The 20,772-nt window shown below is 39.1% G+C and overlaps 1 protein-coding gene and 1 long non-coding RNA gene across 2 annotated transcripts; one reads left to right on the forward strand and one right to left on the reverse strand.

The window, feature by feature from the left end:
* Window positions 1-2,779: 2,779 nt before the first annotated feature.
* LOC126824470 (gamma-aminobutyric acid type B receptor subunit 2) lies at window positions 2,780-20,398 on the reverse strand. The gene is made up of 10 exons (XM_050553701.2): window positions 20,170-20,398; window positions 19,787-19,850; window positions 16,845-16,995; window positions 15,938-16,073; window positions 14,838-14,945; window positions 13,794-13,916; window positions 12,134-12,469; window positions 10,600-10,735; window positions 4,761-4,846; window positions 2,780-3,758 (listed from the first exon to the last, which is right to left on the reverse strand). The coding sequence occupies exons 1-10, from the start codon at window positions 20,371-20,373 to the stop codon at window positions 3,630-3,632; spliced, it is 1,473 nt and encodes a 490-aa protein (XP_050409658.2). The 5' UTR covers window positions 20,374-20,398; the 3' UTR covers window positions 2,780-3,629.
* Window positions 6,856-9,393, forward strand: LOC126825695 (uncharacterized). Its single transcript, XR_007682123.2, has 2 exons — window positions 6,856-6,970; window positions 8,370-9,393. It is a non-coding gene; the product is annotated as an uncharacterized LOC126825695 (long non-coding RNA).
* Window positions 20,399-20,772: the final 374 nt, after the last annotated feature.

A 20,772-nucleotide genomic window follows, 5' to 3' on the forward strand; every position in this document is an offset into this window, starting at 1 on the left:
GGTGGCATTGTAATATCACGGAGGACGACGGTGAACCGGGAAATCGAAGACGTACCGTATCAAACTGTGGTAATAACTTTAGTAGTATCGGCACCTGTCGTGGCCATACCGCAGTAAACCCGCGAACTAGACTGTTTTCCAGCTAAAATTGCCCCTTGGGCAATACTGGGAATGTGTCGCTTAGGCTTGAGGAAAACAGTTGTCCAGTGTTAAGGGGCAACAGTAGTCAAGCGGTTGTCGATCGGTTAAGGACAGCAGCTAGGGCTGTAGTCTACCCGTTAAGGACAACTGTCAAGCGGTTTAGGGATTTAGTTACCCCTTTCGACTCAGATTTCCCATGTTTCACATGAAACATTATGAAACAAATATAACCGAAACAATATGTAGGCCTACCTTAATAGGCGGCTGGGTGCCAAAATGGTTTAATGGGTGCACATTTGACCACGGGGCTTATCCAACCTCGTGACTTTTCTACGGGTTATCCCACAGCGAAGACCCCAACGCGCAAGCGAATTATTGAAATAAAATTAGAACTATGTTAGTCTTGAAATTAGCTAGTTTGTGTCGAGTGGACGTTATGACCCAAAGCAGCAAAGTATATTAGCCCAGAACATTGTATGGCGGACTTGCTCGCATAGTCGTACGGGCTCGATGACTGTTAATGGAACAGAAACCGAAATGCCAGAAAAAAAAACCTCGGGTTACAGACGGCGGCGCTAGTCGTCTTCGAGAGGCGAAGGGGTGAAGCTTATGGTGTAGGGACCGCGCAAGGGAATCTGGAAAATTTAACGGCTGCAAACGCGTTTTCCCGCTATTCCAGCCTGTGAATGCAGCCACTTTAAAGGGGTCTAATATCGCCAAATTTAGGTGACCGACTCGAATTCCAATCAATTGTTTACAGTCCACAGAGATGGTACCGTGTAGTGCTATGCGTCGCTGGTAAGATGTGGAAAACACAGATGCCAAAAAGTCCCCACAGCCAACGTGTGACGCATACTCCCTTCTCAACTATCTGGCAACTTTCAAAACCTAAAAAGCCTAGTAGCCAGGGTCCTGGGGCCACAGGCCCCAGTTAGCCCAGGACATGGTTCTGGAGGGGGGGTCAGGGGGGCGAAGCCCCCCCCCCCCCCCCGACGCAAAATGAATATTAGCATTCAGATAGGTTAAAATGTGGCGAAAATCATTACATTCCTACCACAATCATAGAGACTTTCGACCAAAAATAATACTGGAAAAGTCATAAAGGTTGATAAGATATATTTATTCTATTAGCTACCTTAAATTTAATGAACAGTCATGTTGATAAATAGTATGAAATTATACCATTATATTGGCAGTTATGCTGTCAACCTTTCACAAGAATGCAGTTTGCGTAATTTTCACCCTTTCTTGAACGGATAATTACTCCTGGGTAGGCTTTGGAATATTCCTCATGGAATAACTGCAATTTTCTTTTCGGTTTTACACTCCGGCTGATTCCATGATTGTTCACTCGTTTGGAAACAGACTGGTGCCTCGTGCTTGGCAGCAGAGCTATAAATAGCTTTACGCATACAGTAGCATTTGGAATGGCTCGACAGAAAGTTACGATAAAGCCGTGCCGATTGTCTTTGCATTGAATTACGGTACAGCTATTTCGCGATTTCGTGAATAAAACTTTTCAACAAATTCTAATTTTTGGAATATTTTTAATGAAAAACCGTATTTTATATCAATGCAGCCGTAACCCGGAATAAGTTGATGGAAACCGTACATGTTACGGTAAAACCGGAGTAGTTGGCAAGCCTTGGGATCGTCAGTATTATGTTTGCAATTCTCTTCTTATGACTAGGACCCCTTTTCACGTTGTGTATTTTCTTCTTACTGTCTCATGAATTATGACATTTATCTACCAGAAATAACAATGCAACAGTTCGTTTCTACATTTTATATCAAGCACTGGATACATAGGTTACAAGCTTAGGTTACATTACAATACTAAAAATTAACATATCTTTCTCTACAACCCCTAATTCGCAGATCAAGTTTACTGGCGGAATACACTACACCATATGGCTCCCCTACAAATCAATGGGGTCTACTCAATCCAGAGGGCATCTCTAAGAATCTAGCAGCTGTCTAAAGTCTATTCTAATATTATTATTATTATTATTATTATTCGATTTATATAGCGCTTCATTACACGTGAAGTGTTTCTAAGCACATATCACAAACATATACTTCAAACACACAGAAACAATCAAAATCAGGAGAACATAATTAAACACAGCTGCCTGTTAGGCGCTATTATTCAAAGGTTTATATCCAGCAAATCAACCGGCTAATCTCAATATTGAACTCAGTCGAGGTATTACCTGATGAACACCTACACCAAGTAGAGTTCAAAAATAAAAACGAAGTTTAAAAGAATCAACTTCATTAACAAAAATTAAACAATCAAAAACTAAACAGATAAATCAAATTCAAACGAAACAAATAAAACAAAGAAAATGAAAAGAGCAGTTCGTTACCATTCTACATTAACAAAATAAAAAAGTAAGTTGTACTCAACCCCTAAACACATTAACAGTACCGTTAACACCTTTATCACTAAAACATTCATGTTATTTCACAACGGACAATGTGATGATCATTACTGTGATTTAAAGCGTTTTGAAGGAGACTCTGTCATCTCTGCATCTTTTTCTTGTTTTCCTTTCCCCAACCAATTCATCATAAAATTACTGCCAGCAGATTTCTTTGGTTTCTGTGGGTCTATTTTTTTTTTTTTAGTCAAGAACCACCCTTAAATGGACAGTAGAAACTGTCCACCAGGAGATCAGGCGTTTTACCTTGTTTGCAATCAAGAAACACTTGTTTACCAAATGAGCGGTGGATGGCCGAATGGTCAGCGCATGCGCACTGCATCATAATGTCTGTCATTAAGTCAACTGGCGTGGTTTCGATTCCCCGGTTGTACGTGACAAGGAGTAGGGTCTGGTATCCAACCTCGTGGGTTTTCTCCGGGTCCTCCGGTTTCCTCCCACTGCTAATGAGCCCTACGCGCAAGCGACCCATTGAAATAAAACTGAACCATATGAACAAACCTAGTTTGTGTCGAGTGAACGTTACCCCGCCCCCCTCTCTCTCTATCTCTCTGGTTTGTGAGTATAGCAACATCAATGTAATCCCATATAACGTACCTTAGGTGGCTGACCCGAAACCCAAAATATCCAACCAATCGTAGCAGGGTAGATTTCGAGCAATTTATTTTGTCAACTAGACGAAATAATAATTTTTGTTTGAACTTTACCCGTCCGCCCAAAAAGTCAGATTGCCCGAAAGTTAGGGGTGCAGCCCCACCCCTCCCTGCCCCCTGGCAGGACATAAGTGAGAAGGGCACATTGACGCGCTTTGCGTCATGGTTTTGAGTTTTTGCGCCCCCTTGGGTTTTTGCTTATTGGGGGCCCGGATGGGGTCTTGTTCCTCATGCAAAATTATCGGTCACCACGCCCCTGCCTCATGGGTCGTACGGCTATGCATGCACGTCTTCATTAGCCCTGCATTATACTATATAACAACAAGAACGGTAACGATATTTTACAACACTAAAAGCCTTACAGAATTAAAGCTATCAATATTTTCAATCATCACATATCTGCTTCGTTCTGCTCAGATTGTTTAAAGACGGTATAACGACCGTCCACTTTATGGAAATTGATCTGATTGTTTGTTTTACGACTTAATTCGACCTTTAGTTGATTGACTGCATTCTCTTCCTGTAAAACATAAAGGCAAAATGAAATGGGGTTTAACGTCCTACTGTTCTGCTCCGACCTGGTCTAATGAAGAGGGGCATACGCCATAAAGTGTGATATAATGGCAATTTTGCCCGGACAGCAGCACTGCGACCTACTCTTATATCGAATTCCAACTGTCAATGAATCTTTTACATGCACGCTAATTTGTACACGGGACCTCGGTTTTTCGTCCCATCCGACCTGCATCACTGACAAGGAGGAACCACGCCGGAATATCTGGATGAACTTTCTCGACCAATGCAGGGATCGAACACCCAACCTCCAGGCTAGCGAGCCAGCGTCTTACCCACTTTGCCACCGTAATCCCTCTATATAAAGGCAGAAACAAACACCTAATTATATTTATATTATTTAGTTCAAATAGACCAGGGAGGCCGAATGGTTTAACGCATGTGCGCTAGATAGCAAGGTCTGTCATTGAGTCAAGTGGTGTGGTTTCGATTCTCCGCTTGTACGTGACAAAGAGTAGGGTCCCCTGTCCAACCTCGTAGGTTTGCTCCGTGTCTTCAGGTTTCCTACCACATATGTTAGTTCTGAAATGACGTAGTTTGTGGCGAATGAACTTTAACCAAACTCTTGTACCCTTCTCGCTCTCGGTAACGTACCGGGAGAGAGAGAGAGAGAGAGAGAGAGGGAGAGCTGGATTGAAATCTAATGGAGTTTAACTTTGAATTCCAACCGTCAAGGGTTCTTTTACGTACGTCAACGAGTATGTACGGTAGGACGCCGGTTTTACATACTTATCTCTTTTAACACCGGGCTCGAACCCGTGGCCTCGTCCTACTGACTGAACCACTGTGGCCAGTGAGTGATGTTTCAGATGTGTCCTCTCTCGGTACGATCCCTGGTGATGGTTGTTCCCTAAACTGAACTTCTAGTCCACCAAATTCCACCCACACCCACCAATCCTCATCCTCGAGTTTATATTCTCCAAACCCGTTTATATTTATAGGTTCTTACCTCTAAGAGTTCTTGTTTCAGTACAGCCAATTCTTTACAGACTTCAGCAAAGGTTTTCGATTCAATTAATCCTACAGGTCGGTTCACTACAATAAATAAAAATGAAATGAAATGAAATGTTGTTTAACGTCCTACTGTTCTGCTCCTAATCTGGGCTAATGAAGACAGGCATACGTAATACAGTGTGCTATGAGGGAAATTTTGCCCGAGCAGCGGCGCTACGGCCTACTCTTATATCGAATTCCAACAGCCAAGGGATCTTTTACGTGCACGCCAATGTGTACACGGTACCTCGGTTTTTCGTCCCATCCGAACGACTAGACAGCTGTCCTTGTCAGGCCCTCCATCCTGCATCACTGACAAGGGGAAACCACGCCGGAAAATCTGAATGAACTTTCTCGGCCAATGCAGGGATCGAACACCACTTAGCCACGTGATCCCCTACACAATAAATAAAAAGTTGAATAAGAAGAATAATATCTTACTCGATAATAGGTTCGCCCATTCTTGCTTATTGAATAACAGTAACCACGTGAATAGTAAGAGGCATGTGATTAGGACCGGGGTATGACAAAAGAAACTACGAGTTAATAATGCATTATGTTACAATTATGTATAACCGCAATCTGGTTAAAATACAGATCCTATTTCGTTTCGTTTTTTACAGTTCAAAATTTCGGTTAATTTTCCTTCACTACAATAGGAGTGTGTGTGAAATAGCTTTATTTTACGTCGGTTTCCACCTAAGTGACATAGCAGACAAACTACACTAGGATCTGGAAGAGTTGTTATATAACCCACGTTCTGGTTGATGTGAGGGATTAGCCAATGAAACTGTCTTTTGTGGCGAGTTTTTGGCGTGCGGTGCACGCAACTGTGGGTAGACATTCGCAGTGACGAAAAAGCAAAAGTTGTATTTCCAAATTCTCTCTTTAAACACAAACACTGATTTGTTAATCAAATGTCTGACGTCATAGATCTTTTTGGTATAATCGAATCGAAGAGTGAATGTCAGCCAGTAAGTAAATCAACCACGGTATGACACTGGAAGACAATTCTGGCTGGACCCAGTCGCGCTCATCTCCGGTTAGTGAATGAAGACTGAGTGTGGGTTCGCACAGCTTGCTTCTATTCATAAAATCGTATGGACGAAGTATATGTATATAAGGCAGTTAAAGAGTTCATTGCAAGATCGCAGCAGTGCAAAATATACTTCGGCTAATTACACGTTGCCGTACTATGCCATGATCAGATTTTATATTTTTGAATATTATATCCGATGAAATTGTGAAATAACAGGATTTGAAATTTTTGTTCGATATGCTACGCCGAAGTGAACTGAGTTGTATTTTGATCTAATATATTTTAACTTCAGATTTCATCGTTTCTGCACCCGATTTACGAAATGTTTGCAGGTTCCCCCGGTGGAGAGAGCCCCTCGGACCGCCTTGGAGGCCCTGCCCCTCGGACGGACCAGCGGCCCTGGCTGGCCCGATCGAGACTAAGGCCAACCATTTATTAAAAGATATGGTTATTGTTGTCCGGCCGGCCGTATTTTTTAAGCCAAAAACGCAAACCCTACCGTTTTGCTCTATATCTCATGGCGTGGGTTTCTGCAGAAAAATTCCTTACAACAGTCCGAATCGGCGTGTTTTCTTCAGAAACTCAATCAGTAATTAAGCAATAGAAATGCTAGGAAATAATTAATAAACACTACCGTAGTTAAATCGACGCGACAAAGGCTAGAGCATTATGTACAGCGCACCGAATGCTTGGAATGAATTACCTACTACAATGAGAAATATTGAAAAATATGAGTCCTTTAAATCATTGCTGAAAACATTTTTATTTAAAGAGTATTACAATCAATTTTTAAATACTTAGCAATGTTAAAATGATTTACTTCAACTTCTACGCACAACTTTGTAAAGCGCGTTGATATATATTATTTGTATATTTTAAGCGCTACATAAGAGTGAATTATTATTATTATAAAATACACCGCGATGAGCGAGTGTTAGTATTTGTGTGTGGGGTGGGGGTGGGCGTTATTCGGGCAGTCCTACCCTTCTTTTGAATCCAAAATAACCGTAAACACAGGTATTATTATTTTGGCCTAACAAAAGCATACCCACGGTAATCAATAAGCCAGTCGCCTAGTAATAAACAGAAAGTGAAAGTGAATGTAGGGAAAGATGGATTCGGCTCAGGTAAGTTAAGATACTCAGATCTAAAAGCTAAATACAGAGGGATATGGAATGTGAACCCCTACCCAGCTGTCACGGACAGTAAACCGCACCCAGCCGTTATATTTTTCGTTGTTTACAGTAAACTTTACTTCCTTTTAAACGGTTATTTAACAGTAACGCAGTCAACATAGGTAGGTCCAGGATCCCGCTTTTGATTGAAAAAAAAAATTAATTTAAGGAGATTTTGAAATTGTGTTTAGTCCTTAATTAGCTATTAGTAGACTAATGATCTAGGTTTTCATTTAAAACATGTGGATTGCTTTTGATCCTTGTACGATTTGATAAACATTGGTTAACCGAAGTATTGTACTGAGGCGGGGAATCCCCTTAATATGGTGGCCTATATTGTGGTCATTATGTAGGGTGCCCCACCATAAATACATATCTCCAAATAGCTCGACAATTACACCACAATATATATATATATATATATATATATATATATATATATATATATATGCCAATCCTTAAATCTGTTTGGCACATTTATATTCACTAAATAAACGGCCATGGTGTACTTAATAAGCTATGACCATTTAACCATCGATAAATAATAGACTGAAAAATGGTGTCGTCCATAACATCCAGACACTTTTGAGCAAAAAATAGGTTTCGTGCCCTTGTTTTGAAATTAGTCTCGCTTTACCAGTCTATCGACCATTCTCCGTCTGATTGACAGACCGGGATAATTAAGACTACTTTTTTTTATGAAACATGACAGAAAGCTGGAACAAGAAATTGAATTTAGAAAAACGCACGGAAGGCAACTCAAAAAATGTTTTAAGAACCTTATAAAAGTTAAATGAAACTACTGCTAGTATCATGTTCCTGTCTAACCCGAGTTTTTCAGAGATATTATTTGTACTAAACCAGTTAATGATAGTTAATGATAAAGCAATTTAAAAAATAAAACGAATGTAATTTCTAAAGCTGCTGTAATAACCAAAAAGCTAAATATTACTGCTATTCAGAATCGTCAACAATAGATTTTTTACGGCTGTAATAGTTGATAGATGTGTTGAGATTTTCACGTGCATTATAGACTCAAAGAGAGTACGAGACTAGTCAGAAATCACTTCGAGACAAGTCACATTCACCGTTTCGAGTACCACTTTTAGTAGGGAAAATTTGGCACATGGGGTACCCAAATGTCATGTTATACAGTCCCACAAATTTCATAAACCGACTGCAACACGAGATCACGACGACATTATGCTCTAAACGTTTGTTTCTAGTCTACTCTGTGGATACTGGTGGAGGGGGGGGGGTTGAGACGTTTTATTAGCCCTTGCAAATTTGAATTCATTTTATCAGTTATTACTGATATTCAGCCCGTATAAAAAAAGCTTTTGTTTTTCAGAGCACGATTCATGTCTCCAACTGTCAGCTAATGCAGTTGGGCCGAGAAAACACTGTAATACATAATGGTGCATATACAAATGAATTAGAAAAATTAAAACAAGAACTTAACAGATTGAAAAGGGATGTCGAATTACTGAAAAATGCTGAACAAGGGAACCGATATGATATGAACGACCAATGTGTTCCTGATAATGAAGATGATTGGAGGTATGCGGATAGTAAAGAAGGCAGTGTGAGCTACCCGGATCCAGATAAAGATGTGTGTGAGACAGAACATTATGATGATGATGGTGCAGAAGATAATGTTGGTGAAGATTATGAAAATGATGAAAACTGTTCTGACCAGGAGAAGAACGATGATAATTCTACCGAGACAGAGAATAAGGTTGACGAAGATCCTGGGCAGCTGGGTGTCGTAAACGACGACAGTTCATACAACTGTCAGGATAGCGACGATGATTTGGAGGAAGAATATAATGTTACTGCCAAACATTTGATGATGCTGAGCCTGAAGAGATGCCGAAAACTGATTTTGAAAACTGTTGATTTAAATGATGGGTTGCCGTGTAACAATTTGGTGGAGGATGAACTGAAAGCTGTTACAAATGGCATAGACAGACTATGTCAAATGTTGAAGGCAACACAAGCTATAGAAAAATAGCCGGATAGCTGTAATGATAGCTGTAGTTGAAATTTTAATGATGCCGATTTGCATCCCTTCACTAACCAAATAAACGCCTTTAATTTTAATGAATTTTTAATTTCACATGCTTAATCTAGTTGGAGTTCCTACTTGGGTGTCCAATGTGATGAGGTATGTTCCCAAGTAATAACTTTTATAAGTGACATCAATTTACAAAATTGGGTTAATAATTGCGCTTTTTTGGTGGTGGGGTTTACCTTTTGTTTACGTTCTCCGCTGTCACTGTGAAATACCCTGTATCAGTGCTCACCCTAGGTTCCAATATTTTTGCAACACAAATTTATTTAAATTTCATACAATAAATTTTTTGATAATTGAATGCTTCATATTTGAAAGTGGTCTACGCTCAAAGGTTATAGATGTTTTACTCCAAATTGGGGTGTTTTTTTCAATTTTGTGGAGTTAGGGGCAATAACATACTTGATTAAAAACTGGAGAAACTTGGACGCATATTGGCAACTGCGCTTTTATTCATAGGCGTGTGGGCTGCTCGATGAACTGTTAGGGGAAGGGGTGGGGGGCAGAACCTGAAATGGCCGGAAAAATTTCGGGTTACAAGAGACGAAAGAGCGGGGCTTAACGTGTAGCGCCCCCCCCCCCCCCACTAAAAAAAGATAATTTGGAAAATTTGACGGCCGCAAATGCGTTTTCCCGGCGCAAATCGTGATAGTGGGAACTGAGCATTACTTACGAGTATGACGGTTGTATTAATATCTATTTTTATGGTAACACCTCACTGGTTTGCACGAGTAAAATGAATAATCAGACGTTTTATGCTCCTTAAATTTGGAAAATTTGACGGCTGCAAATGCGTGTTCCCGCTGTTCCATACCGTGAATACAGCAACTTCATAGTGGTCCAATATAGCCTACCTTATGTGGCTGAGTCGGATGCCAATCAACTCATCAACTCAACCAATCAATTGTTTACAGTACACGGAGATGGGGCCGTTGGGGGAATATTTAAAATATTTAACTGCTGTAAACGCGTTTTCTTGCTATTCCAGCTGGTGAATACGGCTAGTTGAGTGTGGTCCAATATAACCTACCTTACAATCAATCAGTCATTGCGGGGTGGGGGGGGGGGCTTTTTTCAAAATTCTACTGCCGCGAATGCGTTTTTCTCCTATTCTAACCCGTGAATTCAGCAACTTCAAAGTTTCCAAATAATAATCGATGCCCGAAAAATGCCGCACAAAGTAGTGTGGCTCCAGACAAAATGTTTTAATCCATAGTCAATTCAGTACAAATTCGTGGTATTCAATTAAAAGAAATGTAAAATTAGTTTTTTAATTAGATTTCGGGCACTTTATTTTGCCAACTAGAAGAAATAATACTTTTTGTTTTCCCTTTACCCGTCTGCCCGAAAAGTCCGATTTCCCGAAAGTTAGGGGGCCAGCCCCCCCCCCCCTCCACCCATCCTTCCCCCCTTGGCTCGTACGCCTTTTTAATGTTTAGGTATCAGAGACAGTAGTTTCCAAAAATATTGATGCATGACTCTTATCGGTCACTGAATCTTATGTTACCTGTTACTGGTTCCCTGGCTGTTAAAGGTGGGCGTTTGAGATTAGAATCTTGTGATGGGTCGAAACTTCCACTACAGTTCCCAGTCTGTAAAGACTTTACAAATCGGATATCTCCGATTTCATTTCGAAGTTTTAACTGAAATAAAAAAAAGTTCTAACTTTTGGCGGAGGTCTTCCTCGTTAGTGAATTTTGGGTTATCAAGACAGCTAATATAAATACCTTTGGACGTGTCACTATCACCACCGTATGCAGTGTGCTATGAGGGAAATTGTACCCGGACAGCGACACTACGGCTTACTCATATATCGAATTCCAACTGTTACGGGACCTCGGTTTTTCCCTTGCCAGGTCCCCTGTCCCGCAGCACTGACAAGGGGGATCCGTGCTGGAAAGTCCCGATGATCACCGGGATGAACACGCAACCTCCAGGTTAGCGAGCCAACGTACAACGTATTACTCACTGAACCACTGTTACCCCCTTCTCAAGCATAAATTAAAGTAGAAATAGTGTTATCAATTTATTAAATCCTCCTGCTTCCGATATTTGCATCTACAAACTTTGTGGATCTTAGACACCCCCCCCCCCCCACGTCCTCATTAACCCAGTCGGTGCAGTAAACTAGGACGTTAAACCCCATTTCATTTTTATCAAATACATTGGCTACCAAATTAACGTTTGTTTACACTAAGTGATGTTATAAGGACAAAGTTCGTGTCAGTCATTATCACATGTCATAGAATTGGTTAGGCCTACACGTTAGAAATATAATTTTAACACAGAGATCATTGCTACGATAGATGCGTTATGAAGATTTCAAGTGATGAACGCAAAAGGAAAACACGAGTTATCCTTCTATATAACTGACTGAAGTGACGAGTGATACCAGGTACACAGGCAAATTTCTGCTCACTAATAATTCCTTTGAACACCAAACGTTGTTATGTGAGGCTGTGAGGGGATATCTGATAATTCAAAAAAGTAATTGAATGTCACTGATATAAATTTATTGATCTGCATATTCAACATGGGCTTTTTAATGACGACAGATTATTCTGGCATGCCTAGATTTATTGTCGCTTTAAAACATTAAATAACATGAAATTGCCACTTTAAAAAAAAAAACAAGTCCAACAAGACAGGTTATTTCCAATCTGATTAAAACACAGATCTTATTTCGTTTCGTTTCGTTTTTTATAGTTCAAAATTTCGTTTTTACTTGTCTTTACTACACTAGGATCTGGAAGAGTTGTTATATTACAGGCCTTTTGGTTGAAGTGAGGGATAAGCCAATCAAACAGTCTGTTACGGCGATTTCTTGGAAACTGTGGGTAATTTACCAGAAACGTCACCGCTGATTGATTAATCAATGTCTGGCGTCATTGGGTCAAAAGTCGCTCGTACGACCCATGACACGACCTTTGAGTACAACCTGTCAGATTTCATGTAGTGTAGGCCATCGAAAGTATAAAAAAACGAAACGAAATATAGATCTGTATTTTAATCATATTGGGTTATTCTATGTCATAATTTACCTTTGGTATAAAGAGTATACAGAGTACAAGCGTCGTACAGAAGATCGTGAATACAGATGTTAGAACGAACATCAAGGTCGTCTGTTGAATGGACAAAACATGAGCTACTGGTACACCGAATGCACACACTACCACGATGTTATACACACAGAACCCAATAAGTTTGGAATCGTTGAGTGCCGGGATACTGACCATCCTGGTCTCCCATGCCAGGAACACACCGAACACCAGGAGCAAGCCCTTGTAGATGTACTCGGAAGCATACCAGTAAATGTCGTAACGGTGTTTGCACGCCGTGTAGATAAACGTTACGACATTATCCGAATCTGAATCCGCCTGAAAAAAAAGTTGTTGTTATTTCAATGAATTTGAGTAAGCAGATAGGATCATTTGTCTCTTAATAATCATATAAAATGCCGCAATATTTTGAGCAATCTTATACAAAAGAGATGATAAGAGAGAGAGAGAGAGATAGAGAGAGAGAGTGTAAACCCACGAGGTTCGGCAGGCGAACCTACTACTTGTCACGTACAAGTTGGGAATCGAAACCATGCCACTTGCCTCAATGATAGTCCTTGTTAAACCATTTGTTCACCCAACCATTCATGGTAACATGGACGAAGTGTCGACTGTCAAGTGATGCTGATACTGTCGGGTTTTCTCCGGTCTATATATATTGATATATTGTTATATAAAGATACATTATGGGAGATTTTTATAAGGAGTTAGCCATTCTTGCTATAACAGTTCAAAAATAGATGATGAAAGAAGAATATATTGAAACTTTCAGTCAAATTACTTTATTCTGAACATAGTTATCACCAATGTAATTTTTGACTAGAAATGGGACCGAATTCCATCTTCACCGATTCTTAGTATGGCCGATCATTTGATTGACAGGCGTTAACTCCACCTACATAATCTCTGGTGTCTTTTGTCTGCTGTCATCATATCCGAATTTGTGTTTTACCTTTTTGGATTTTTATAACATTTGGACAAAATGAGTGAGAGGGTAAATTTTCATTCTTACTTGTATTTTTGGCATGCATTAAATCAATTGAATATAGAACATAATATTATAATACAATTATGATAAATCTATAGGTAGGCTATACACCAGTGGCGTCGTGCCTTTTGGGGAAATAAAAATATTTTTATTGATATTATTAAGACAGAAGACCTGTCCGTAGTCATCACACGGTCTCCAGGAATGTATAATTTGTAATTATCTGTGTTTAGTTTATTGCACTTTAAATAGTTTAGATGTCATTTGTGAAGGCATCGCTCAAGAGCGGCCTCGTCTCGTACACTCTATCATTTACCCTCTATCCGGGAGTATGACGTCAACGTAACGGTTAATCTCTGCTCTCGACGCCATTTAAAATTACATCAGTCAACGAAATCCACGCTGAATCCAAGCCACCCGTGGGTCAACAGAGTTGATTTTGTGCTTGTTGTGTAAATAAAGATCTAATTTATAATTTCTATGACATCTGAAGCCTAGATAAAGACTTGCAATAATCAGACTTAGCTCTTGCATAATGTATGTTTAATGCATTTACAAAACCAAGATTATCTTTCTTTTGGAATACGGACTATTTCTTCCGATAGTTTAAACAATGTAGCGAACACAGATTTTATTTTTTAAAAAAAAGTTTACCTCTGATTTGATCTTTATTTCTTCTTTGTGTAAAGGGTGGAAGATCGTCCATGGTCCCAATATACATAAATCAACTAGTGTTAGAGCCAGTAACATACCTATTAGTTGATAATCTTTAATACACTGCAATACAAAATAGAACAACATCCTTAAGCCTCGTTCACAATCCGCCCTATCTCCGGTTGTCGTTCCTTATCAGTCCTTCCGTCCTCCGCCACTGACAAGGGGAAATCATGTTGGAAAATTAGATATTTTGAACGGATATTAAGCCATGTCATTCGGAACATAAATATAGATTCAGTCATATTTGATTATTTGCACTAATGTAATTATGCTATTTATACTAAATTCGAGTGACATCACATTGTGAACCAACGGGGTTTGGTGGCCGAATGGTTTGTTGCGTGTGCATTAGATAGTAAGTTCTGTCATTGAGTCAGGCGGCTTTGTTTCGATTTCCTGCTTGTAGGTGACAAGGAGTTGGATCACCTGTCCAACCTCGTGGGTTTGCTTCGGGTCCTCCGGTTTCTTCCCACTGCTAAAGACCCCTACGTACAAGTGAATTATGGAAATAAAATGGAAACATGTCAGTCCCAAAATGACCTAGTTTGTGTCCAGGGGACGTTAATATCCATTTCTCCCCGTGAATCTGTTTGAATTTACAAACCTGCTGTTGGAGATAATTCGTCCTCTAATCTGGATGCAGACCACCAACGAGGTGTCCTGTGTAATTTGAAAACAAAATGAAATGAATGGGGTTAAACAGCCTACTTTTATGCCCCATGTTAATTATCTTGAATCCAGGTCCTCCAGCCAGCGCCTTACCAACTAAACCACCGTGGCGCCTTATAACTCTGGAACTGAAGTCGCAGAATGCTGAATATTTATTGATTTCTTCCTCTCATGACCACAAAACTTCCTACCAAATTTGAATAGAATCCGTTAAAAACGACAAACCACTATCGCTTGTACACGGTTTTCGGCAAAGGGGGGTAACTCCAGAATTTTAAAAGGAAATGCTAGTTTTCTAGCTGTTTTACCTACCTTTTTCTTCAACGATGTTTCTCTGAATAAAATATGAACCCTCCATGTTTTCGAAAACAAGGCTCCAAACGCCAAAGTAAATCCCAATAGAGACAACCATAGTTTAACCTATTCAATACAAAATAAAAATTACTTTAGTTCCCAACAAAAATATTTATATGCCAAGATAGGCTAATAGCCCCATCTGCAACTCCATCGGCAAGCCCCCCCCCCCCCCCCCCATTGGAAATCTGACATTTGGTCCATAAACGAATATTTTTTGGGGCTGCCAGACTGTCCAGAATAACCGTAAGCATGCGATTAGGAATAGCATGATGGTATTTGAAAACAATGCAACTTTTTCGAATATGGGAGCACAATTCTGAAGGTGTCGCAGAGGGCCAACAATTTACTGATCCTTTGAAGGATCGAATAGCTCCCCTCGACCCCTACCCAACAAAATAAAAGTGATGTCCTACTTTTCTGAAGATAGCTAAATAGTTATCAGAGGCCAGGACGCCGTCTAAAGAATCGGACTAGAATTAAATAGTCTCAATGGTTATTTAGAGTTTCAAAAGTAATTAAACATACACAATGCAAAAGCTTAATCTGCCTAGTGCAGGTCTTTCCTTTTTGCTATTCGGCGTATCTCTTGTGTGGTACGTTTTATGTGGTTCATTCCCTAGTTGAGTATGAAATACCCGGGACTAAGTTCACAAATCATTTTCAGAATTAAGTTAAACATACATTTTGCAAGAGCCAAATCTGCCTATTGCAGGTCTTTCTTTAGGCCTGAAATTTTATCTAAATTATTAGACATTAATTAACTTATCCAGACCATAATCAACTCTCGATGTCATCGCTAGCCTGCGATATTTATGGGATTAGGATCCGATTTGCTGCTCAACTTTCATTCATGATTAAATCATGAAATGGATAATCGAGACTATGTTTTTTATCGTATCGACTTTAGTAATGATGATCGAGGCTAGGCCGAGGCTAAAGTGGATCAATTTAACTGAAATTGTCATCAAATTCCCTTTACATTATCTAGTTGTAAACTTTTATAGTGAGATCTGTCAACTCTTCATGTAATCTCCCATAATGTATCTATAACTTACCATACATATATTTTCATCAAAATGTTTACTACCAAATCTAGCATAATCCATGGTATTAACATAAACAGCGACAAACATGACCAGACCCCCAAGTATAATAACATTGTTGATATACGGACTCGACATCTTAATATGTCTGCAAAACATAAAAAATAATATTTATATTTTATTATATATCTTTGAAAAGATTCACTTTCAAGATCAGTATCACTAAATACAGTAAAGTTCGACTCCAGTTTTGGAGCAGAACAGTAGGACGTTAAACCCAATTTCATTTCATTGAATTTTCCCACTTTTCTACACCAATCGGGCTACTGAAGATAGGCATACGCTATGCAGAGTGATATGATGAACATTTTCAATGTTCCATGGCATTTCTTCATTGAATTTTGACCATAAAGGATTATTTTATGTGCACGCCAATGTGTACACGGGGGCTTGTTTTTTGTCCCATCTACACAACTAGACACTGATCTTTGCCAGGCCCTTTGTCCTGCACTATCGACAGAGAGAAACCACGCTGCAAAATCCCGGGAACATTCTTGACACACCAGGATCAGTGCACATAATCATAGTATTGAGAGGAATATGGCCGACAACCAAACAACCCGATATCACGACATTTTAACCCGACAATACGATATTTTACGCGACATTACGACATTTTTAATGTCGTGGCATCGGGTGAAAATGTCTTATTGTCGGGGTAACATTTCGTTTTGTCGTGTTAAAATGTCGTGGTGTCGGGTTAGAATGTCGTGATGTCGTGGTGTCGCCGTTCATAAGGCGACAACCCCATATCACCATATGATACCAATCAACCAATATACCAAACAGCGCCTAGTCGTTCGGAACAGCGTCTAGTCGATATGGAAGAAAAATGGTGTGTACAGGCCTTTGTACTTACCTATTATTTCTATAGATAGTATTAAATGCGAGGAAAACAAATGCTATAATAACGCCTATAGTATTACTGAATAATACACAGTATACAGCTGTTACATCATACGGTTCATAAATCTCTACGTAAATAAATCTGTCTCGCGGAGCCGGCCGTCCTGGAAATAAAATAACATAAAAAGATAATTAACTACTCATCAAATTGGAGTCTAACCCATTGACCACGCTAGAACCAGACTGTTCTTTGTCTACAAAAGTAATTTCCGAGAAAATAGGGTTTTAAGTGCCAGAACTGCAGGACTTCTCGGTATTCAAGTGAAGTCAAACGGAAGTCGGTGGTATTACTATAATTTGTCTAACTATGCTCAATCCAATTATATCATTCTGCTCACAGTTTGGCTCCATTCCTGCTTGAAATAGACCAATTATCTATGCTAAATATTAATGATGTCATTTTTGGTACCAGTCTGTTCTAGGTGCTTAAACATTAGAATATAGAACAATATGATGTTCTCATATCAAATTTATAATTTAAAAAGGAGTTTTAACTGTGATCCTTAAATTCTCTGATCGTCGTTTGCATTATTCGAACGGCTTAATCCATGCCAAGATATATCCAATACTCGCGGTTCGGATTCCATAGGATCTAAAGATTTTAAATAAAGATAACTGTGGTTTTAGAGATTGATGCTGGACTATTTCGTAAGATTTTCGTATTTAATTATTAAAATGTTTGGTTAATAAGTTTAATGTTTACCGTCAAATAAAGCTGTAGCTGACTGAAACCAGGTGATGCGATCATCTCGGGGATCATAGGATGCCTGGGTCGTTTTAGAATCATCTAAAATATAAATAAACGAAACTAAAATCGATCATACATATTTACTGATTACTCAGACCAATAACTGACACCACTTCCTGTAATAATATTATGGCCTTGACAAATTATTCTCCATTGTCAGTATTTTAACTATGGAATGAGTTTATTTTAAAATATTGTGACAATAACAGGATATGGGGCCTAAGGCCAAGAATAAATTCTATTGTCTATAACACTTATGTGAGGAATATTCCATTGTCCGATTAAGGATAGTATTCACGTTATTAGGCTTAGTAACCAATCAACATACACTGTAACCCAGGTATCATTTTAATCTTGTGTATCTAGCACCCAATTTCTTTCACATTCGTTTAATATCAAATCTTTGTTTAAAAATTCGCAAAAATCGTTTAAAATCACCAAAAATCATCTAAATTGTACTTTTGTCCAGTTTAAAGCTAATAATGAGTGTTCAATTTTCAAGTATTTAATTTCCTGACCACTGTTCAAAAATGAATCATTATACATCATTAATCAATTGGGTTGTTTATTTTTTAACAGTGATTGAGAAATTAAACACTTTTAAATTGGACACTCATTATCAAAATTGAATGGTCAGCTTTAAACTGGACAGAACTACAAATTAAATGATTTATGGTGATTTTAAACATTTTTTTTGAATTTTTAAACAAAGATTTGATATTCACTAATTTCTTTCACATTCGTTTAATGTCAAATCTTTGTTTAAAAATTAATTAATCACGTAATTTGTGACCAATTAAATAATGGATATCAAAAGTCAAGGCATATAAAATACTTGCGTTCTTTAGACAACCATGTAAATTCTGTCTGGGGAAAATGTAAAAAGTTCTATCAGCAAACTCGCACTAGCGAATGACTTTATTTTTGTTCTATGCTTGTAACCTATGTATCCAGTGCTTGCCATAAAATGTAGAAACGACCCGTGACATTGTTATTTCTGTGTACAACCATAAACTAAATAAGGGGAGAATAGCTAACGTGGGATGTCAGAGTGGCATTTAAATAAACGTCTTAACGGCGGAGAAAGAAATAAGAAACAAAGAGAATAAGAAACAAATACAATCCGAGACAATACTAGACGACCACAAGACTAATAAAATATTTAGCAGAGAACGGAGTGTGCGTCACACGTTGGATGCGGGGAGTTTCGGGACTGTGCTTTCCAGCGACTCATAGAACTGCATCGTATGACATATTGGATTTGGTTGCCGAACTGTGCATAGTGCTACATTCCGTCATTTATAGGGACTAGCCTATGGTCACGCGTCCAATGCCCGGGAGATAATTTTCAACGGAGCTCAACCGCTTAGCCGTTTTTCTGTTCTACCTGAACTTCTAATGTGTCATCGGATACTGCGAGCCACCTCTCCACTCCTGAAATCACGTGGGCAATTCTTATCAGTCATGGAGGTTTTGAGCTTGAACAGCCCCGATGGTTCGATTTGTAGTGCCGGACCAATAATGAAATGAAATGTGATTGAATGTCATTCTCTTATGCACCAGGATACCCCCTACTTCTCATCGAATTCCAAGTGTCAAGGGTTCTTTTACGTACACGCCAACTGATGGACCTATGGATTTTGTTGTCCCACCCGCTTTTTCTCGCTAGGCCTTGCAGCATCAGTGACAACGGGAAAACTAGTCTGGAAAATCACAAGTGAGCCAGTTAGTGAGTCTGCGCCACCTTCAATAGAAGGCTTGATCTCGCTTTAACTATGTACATCTCATCAAGGCGTCCACGTTATACCCTGCATATTTCGGCATATTTCAGCACTGTGTATTCACACAGTTTTAGAGCCTATCAGATTCCTCGATCATCGCGCTTTCAAGTTAAAATGTCTACTTGTGATAATCGAGTTGCAAAATTCAAGGTTCGTTCAATGTCAAGGTTTCCGTGGAGGTCGCTATGTCACAACCTCTTATTGGACGCCACTGCGTCTGCAGATAACTAGCTGTAAGTTCGGGAATTGTAAAGTAATCTAGCAACGTCCAGATGTTGTAAAACTCGCAGTCGTTGCCTCAGGAACATGGAGCCACCGTTGCTCCGGGTCAGTGGGAAGACCAATATTTGGGTTGCTAATACTTACTGTGATTATATTCTATATAGGCTATACCAACTCTACCACCATCATTAGTGAACGACACAGGACCCTGGGGGAAATTCATAAAATAAAATTATATTGATGCAAATAATATATATAGATTTATTATTTTCGAGTAGCCTCGGTCTCGATACATTGCATGTCCTATTTCGTTATGTTATTTATAGTTTAAATCAGTATTTAGTTATTATTATAAGTAATGAGTAAGTTCGGTTTAAGACGAGTGATCTGCCCCTGAATCGGATTCAGACCAGTTATATTAAAATCTCGCTCATTTAGTCACAGTGTAATATGGAAATAGATTTCCTACGTTACAAGCGCCTGTAATACACTAGAGATAAGAAATGGCGATTACTAATTTTACATACCGAAACTCCATTAAAGCTGACATCTTCGATTGACGACCTCATATATTCTAAGGTTAGGCTATCGTTGTAATTAAACATGGCCAGAGATTTGTTTACATTTTGTAGTTTATCCTCAGTGGCATTCAAAGAGAGAGCCACGGCGTAGGCAGCATCGTAGGCCCATGGATGACTCCTCGATATTAAGAATTCTGTTTGGTCGGCCATATTGTTTAGGAGATCGTTGTATTCTTGAGGCGTCTAAAATGAAATCAGTCATGTAAATTATTAAAAGTTAACAAACCAGTTCAATTTTGTGGAAATGAAATGAAATACTACGCACCAACCGGATAAATGAAGATGGCGAAATACTACAGTGGATATTCTTAGGGATATATTACGTTGACAGCGGCGTTTCTACCCACCCATCCCCGTGGGCTGAGGATTAACAGGTTCTATGTCCACATTTTTTTACATTGAGAAAAATGGGTGTAAAGTTTTGAATTTTTAAAAAAAAATGTTCACAGTTGTGGAAGCAATCAATATAAGAAGCTAGCAGAGTGTGTGGTGTTTCTCAATGCAGTGTGAATCAAATTGGTCTAACAGAAATACGATAAATGGCGATAG

Source organism: Patella vulgata, chromosome 6, assembly GCF_932274485.2.
Source record: "Patella vulgata chromosome 6, xgPatVulg1.2, whole genome shotgun sequence".
Taxonomy (NCBI): Eukaryota; Metazoa; Mollusca; class Gastropoda; family Patellidae; genus Patella; species Patella vulgata.

Coding starts and splice junctions, on each gene's coding strand:
- LOC126824470 (XM_050553701.2), bottom strand. CDS start 20,373: ATGGCCGACCAAACAGAATTCTTAATATCGAGGAGTCATCCATGGGCC. Junction 19,851..20,169: donor TCAGCTTTAATGGAGTTTCG/GTATGTAAAATT, acceptor AATTTCCCCCAG/GGTCCTGTGTCGTTCACTAA. Junction 16,996..19,786: donor CTATATAGAATATAATCACA/GTAAGTATTAGC, acceptor TTTTATTTCCAG/GACGGCCGGCTCCGCGAGAC.